The sequence below is a fragment of the Mercurialis annua genome, linkage group LG1-X (genome assembly GCF_937616625.2).
Source record: "Mercurialis annua linkage group LG1-X, ddMerAnnu1.2, whole genome shotgun sequence".
Lineage (NCBI taxonomy): Eukaryota > Viridiplantae > Streptophyta > Magnoliopsida > Malpighiales > Euphorbiaceae > Mercurialis > Mercurialis annua.
Window position 1 is genome coordinate 32,587,799 of NC_065570.1, and position 6,253 is coordinate 32,594,051.

The window sequence follows — 6,253 nt, forward strand, 5'->3', positions numbered from 1 at the left end:
ATTATTATATATTAGAATTTCTTATATATTCTATTTATATTCTATATTTTCTATATTCATTTTATTAGTTTAATTCATTTTTCTTTTGAATTTATAAAAAAAAGAAGTCTTATTCTTATTTATTTGATTTTTTATATTATATCAATCAATATTCTAGAATATTGATTGATATATATTGATTGGTTAATTGGAATATTAAGTTGGCGATGTCTTTTTAAAGTTAAAAGCCCTTTACTTTAAACTTAAAAAAGTGAGAAGTCCTTACTATATTGAATTATATCAAAATATCTAAATACTTCATTTAAATATATAAATGAATGTAAATGAAATTGGAAGAATTACGGAAGAAAGTTTTCTATATTTATTTTAGAGTTGTAATTTCCATTAATTTATATACTAAATATATACGAATATTTTCTTACATTTCTTATATTTTTCTTATATTATTTATTGAAATTATTTATATATTATATTATTTTCTTTTATATATTTTATATATTTAATATAATATTTATTTATTTTTTATATATTTATTTATTATATATATATTATATATGTATTTATATTTTATTTTTATATTTTATATAAATATATTTTATTTTTATATAAATATTTTATTCTGTTTTAAAAAATTAACTAATTATAAAATTAATTAAAAATTATTAATTAAATTAATATAATTAAATTAAATTAATACAATAAAATTAATATAATAATTAGAATAATGAATATTCTAATAATTAGAATAATGAATATCAATAGAATAATTAATAGGATATATTAAATAACAGGTCTATTAAATTTTATAGCTCCATATAAAACCATATAAAAAAATCGAACTATAAAAAGGAATTCTGAAAGTATTCTGAAAATTGAAAGTAAAGTAATAAAATAAAGAAAGAATAAAGGCTTTTTTATTTTTTAAGCCTTACTTGTATGTAACATAGTAAGTATCCTTTTTCAATCGGGAGAGATGGCTGAGTGGACTAAAGCGTCGGATTGCTAATCCGTTGTACGAGTTATTCGTACCGAGGGTTCGAATCCCTCTCTTTCCGGTGATGACTTAGAATTTTTTTCTTTCAAATTTAGGTAACTTTTTTACTTTATTGAATATTTAAAAATGTATAATAGTAAAATGCTAATAACATTGAAAAATCAAGAAAACCCTTTATATATTGTAATATATTATATAAAATATAATATAAATATAATTTCGATTTAGAATTTTTTTCTTTTTTGTTCTATTTTTATTCTTCGCATCCAGGATTACGTCCTGGATCATTAGATAAAAATCCAAAGATGAATAGAGAAATAAAGAATATCACTACTGTGTAAACAAAGAGTTTGAGAGTAAGCATTATAAAATCTCCGAGATCTTTTTTGGTTTGGAAAAAAAATAGATTCTCTATTTTTATACTACATATTCTATTTTAACACCAAGACATGGAGTGGTTTTTAAAAATCGAAAATAATTTTTTTTAATTCAAAAGTCGAGTCTTTCGTTGCCAAAAATTTTGTTTCATACCGAAAATTAACTATTGAGAAAAAAGAGTATGATCCAGAATTCTCACGTTTATTTTATATTTTATAAGAATAACTTCAATATTTGAATTAAGAGCTTATACTTTATACTATAAGACTTATCTGATCTTATTAATTTAATTGCTAAAATATTTTTCTCGAATAAATCATGAATTATTCTAGAACAGTATTAAAGATCTCATCGAAAACTTACAGCAGCTTGCCAAACAAAAGCTAATAGAAAAAAGAGTAGAGGGATTATTGGCATAACATCTACGATTGGATTCAAAAAGGCGTAGGCTTCGGGCAAATTTGTGAAGAAAAAATTGCTTGAAAAAAGGGCAGAATTAAGACAGATACAAATTAAACTAAAAATATTAAGCATAACAAATACTTTATTCTTGAAGATAATTCTATTTTGACTGAGTTATTAATATGTTATTGATAGAAAAGATATAAAAATTGATAAAAAATAAAGATAAAGAAAAGTAGACCAAAACCTCTTCTTTATAAACTTTATTAAACTTACCTAATCAAAAATCCTTCAATTTTCAAATCAAAAAAGAATATAGGAAATCGTATTTTTATACAATATCTTAATTGAATTATATATTATGATCAATAAATAAAATTAAATTCTATATCTACACATAGCAAAATCCGAATAACAAACTAATAAATTTTCTAGATATTTGGTGAGAATTGACGACGAGCTAATATCGATATTAGTTTTTATTAGTATTGAATAGAAATTCAAATGGGGCGTGGCCAAGTGGTAAGGCAACGGGTTTTGGCCCCGCTATTCGGAGGTTCGAATCCTTCCGTCCCAGTTATATATATATATATATATATATATATATATATATATATATATATATATATATATATATATATTAAGAGGATCCTTATTTGATTTATCATTTAGTATCCTCCAATAATTGAATTCGGGAAATAGATAGGAGTTAATTAGTATTAAGATCTATTTTAATGTTTGCGCCTGTTAAAATGAAAATCGCATTAACAAAGAAAGAAACTACATATGAAACATATGTAGTTTCATTTAACTAATCTCATTTTTCAGATATTTTGTCTTTTGCTTTAATGAATAATTCGAAATCTATCTAACAATTGAAACAGGATTAATTCATAATATCCTATTCACTTTTTACTGACAAATTTTAGAAAGAATCAAGTCAAATCAAATAAATTACTCATAAAATGGGGAAGTGCTTATTTTTTAGCATTTTATTTTATATTTTATTAATACCCTTGTTTCCTTTCCGGTTTTGTAATGTAAAAAAAACTGTCATCCCTTAATTAATCTTAATTTGAATATTTAACATACAATTTAGATAATGAATTTCAGTGACAATTCTTTAGTCTCTGTGATAAATTGACTATTTTTTTTTTACTTATTTATTTTAAATCCTTGATCCGAATCTGTATCTAAGTTTTTTCTTTTCTTTTATAATGATTGATCTTATAATGATAAGATGTCTTTTTTACTTTAAAACAAAATTTTAGTTAAATACTGATACCGGGGTAGGCCATTTTTTAATTAAATATTTTTAATTTAATGATTTTTATGAGTCCTTGGAGTTCGAAGAAATGTAAGATAAGTGAATCCGTTTATTTATTTGTCTTATTCTAAATTAAAATTGAAAATCAAAAAGTATTCATAGAATAATCAAATATGGGATTCATTTGAATTCTTTCTGACACTTCTTCATAAATTGCCCCATAAGTGTTAAAAATGTAGATTACTATGTGCCCGTTGAACCAATGACTATTCATGATTTCATAATTGAATCAATTAATACTAGACTAGTTTAAAACTCAAAAGATGTTATGGTAAAACTTCGTTTAAAACGATGTGGTAGAAAGCAACGTGCGCCTTGAAGGACATGATCGACTGTGGATTCTTACATCCATCCTATTATATATATAATTATATATATATATATATATATATATATATATAATATAGCATATTAGGAATGAAGATGCTCTTAGCCCGACATCGTTTGTTCTGTTATACACTAGAACCTTTATTTTTTATTGGTTATAATGTAAATAGTGCATGATGGAGCTCGAGTAGAAAGTATTGATTTAGGAGCAAGAATCTAGAGTTAGTACTAATCACTAAGTTGGAACAACTTCGTAAATATATTTTTAATGTCGAAATAGAAAGAATTCCGTTCGAGCAAATTTCAAGTTCAAGAATTTTGTTAGAATTAACCAAATTGTTTTGATTAAAAAAGTGTATCACACAGGGATCAATTGTTAGTCTGATTCTTTAATAGAAATAAAAATAGAAATAAATAAATCAAAAAAAGTGGTATGTTGCTGCCATTTCGAAATGATTCAAGGAAAAGATAAAGGATCCCGGAACAAGTAAATAGCGTTTTCAATCGTCTCAATAATTAGATCAGAATGAAGAATAAAAATACATTCTATCTATAAGAAACAAAAAGAAAAGGGTCTTAGAGATCACTCAATAAGTGATAAGTGAAAAATGAAACGCCTAAAGGGTTTCATTTGACCTATTTGAAAATTATCCAACTTGAGTTAGGAGGGTGCAGATTTTTTTTTGTTAAAAGAAAAAAAAGAAAAGGATTTAAATCATAGGTTAATTGATTTGATGATTTTATGGATCCATTTGGCACTAGAATTTTAAATCTATACAGAAGTTCAAATCATTTTTCTCGAACCGTACGAGGAGAAAACTTCTTATACGTCTCTACGGGGGTTCTACCTCTATCCCAATGAGCCGTTTATTGAATCGTTGCAATTGATGTTCGATCCCGAAGAGAAGGAAGAGATCTTCACAAAGTGGGTTTTTATGATCCTCTAAAAAATCAAACCTATTGAAATGTTCATGCTCTTCTATATTTCCTTGAAAAAGTCGCTCAACCTACGGTCATGATATTTTAGGTTTTTACGGAGCTTCTCGCCTTAATCAAAGGCAATTTACTTAATGACATGTAGGGTGCCGGGTAATTCATATATATATATATAGCTTTTTATATTATAACCCTTTCTCTACTATCCCCCTTAATTCTTGTTTTGTTCTATTTATACATTATTTATATCTATCTATTTTGACTTTTTACTTATAGAATACTAACATAAGGATAAAAAATATATTTGATCTTTTTTATTTGAATGCAATTCATTCTTTTGTTTTCGTCATTGTGTATTTTTTTTCTCAATATATTCATATTTATATTGACAACAGTGTATCAAAGAAATATAATCCGATCTGAGGTAATTGGATCTTTTCTGTGGATCTATTTATTCCTGTTCGATAGATTTGGCTTTTTTCTTCATTCAAGGTTTTTTTAGATTGGTTGTGATACAAATTGGTTGTCATACAAACGTTTTGTTTAATTGAAAAATCAAAAATTCTCAAATAAAAGAATCTTTTTAATTTTTTTAGTTATTTTTAGAGAATATAGAAAAGAAAAAAATCTATATCTATACGTATAATAAAGAAATCTAAAATCTAAGTAGAATATTAAGTAAAAGACATAAGTAGAAAATCGAATAAAAATAGAAATAATAAAAGAAAATAATTAGAAGAAAATATTACAGAGAAAAAAATATTAAGATTAGAAATTTTTTTATTTGATTTCTTTTTATTTTCTTTTTCATTTCTTGCTAATTTTATGCTAGTTTAATGGTTTGGTTGTGTCATGTGCTTCAATCTCTTTATTTATTTTGATTCCGGTTGTATCTATAGAATTTCATTTTTTGTTCATTTTGAGGGGTTGCTAACTCAATGGTAGAGTACTCGGCTTTTAAGTGCGGCTAATATCTTTTACGCATTTGTATGAAGAAAGGGATTCATCCATACCATCGGTATAGGTATAGTTTGAAAGACCACGACTGATACTGAAAGGAATGAATGGAAAAAACAGCATGTCGTATCAATGGAGAATTCAGAGAATATTTCATTTTTGTAGCATCAGCATCAGGCCAGACCTTATTTGATTTCTTGGTGCGGAACATAATAAATGAATTCAAGGTGGGGTCGAGTGAATAAATGGATAGAGCCCTACGGTTCCAATTATAGGAAAACAAAAAAGCAACGAGCTTACATTCTTAATTTGAATGATTATCCGATCTAATTAGACGTTAAAAAAAATTAGTGCTCTTTTGGATTTTCTTTTAATTTTTAATGAGTCCTAATTATTAGCCATTTCCCACTATTCTATTAAGGGGGGATAAATGTGTAGAAGAAAGAGTATGTTGATAAAGATATTTTTCTTTTCCAAAATCAAAAGAGCGATTGGCATGAAAAATTAAAGGATTTCTAATTATTTTTTTATCTTTTATCCTATAATGAGCATAAACCTATTAGATGGAAAAAAGGGAGGATGGGAGTCCGTTAATGAGTTTACCTATTTCTTTCCGAGGTATCTATTCTTTTCTATTAGACTACTTTGTTTTTACTGTATCGCACTATGTGTCATTAAATAACCCAATAAAAATCCTCTATCCTTGCTTCAATCCAATTTAATTTCAAATAAAAAATGGAGGAATATCAAAGATATTTAGAAGTATATAGATCTCGAAAAAAGAACTCTCTATATCCATTTATCTTTCGAGAGTATATTTATACATTTGCTCACGATCACAGTTTAAATAGATCTACTTTGTTGGAAAATGCAGGTTATGACAATAAATTTAGTTTCTTAATTGTAAAACGTTTAATTACTCGAATGTATCA

At 25.3% G+C, this 6,253-nt stretch overlaps 1 protein-coding gene and 1 non-coding gene across 2 annotated transcripts in view; both read left to right on the forward strand.

Moving 5' to 3' along the window:
• The first annotated feature begins 967 nt into the window (after positions 1 to 967).
• Positions 968 to 1,055, forward strand: TRNAS-GCU (transfer RNA serine (anticodon GCU)). The gene has a single exon. It is a non-coding gene; the product is annotated as a tRNA-Ser (tRNA).
• Positions 1,056 to 5,716: 4,661 nt separating this feature from the next.
• LOC126664670 (maturase K-like) overlaps positions 5,717 to 6,253 on the forward strand; it is a 2,086-nt gene continuing 1,549 nt past the window's right edge. The window contains 1 exon segment of the mRNA XM_050357177.2: positions 5,717 to 6,253. This exon segment is cut by the window's right edge and continues 12 nt beyond it. Coding sequence (XP_050213134.2) covers positions 6,057 to 6,253 — 197 coding nt within the window. The 5' untranslated portion in view covers positions 5,717 to 6,056.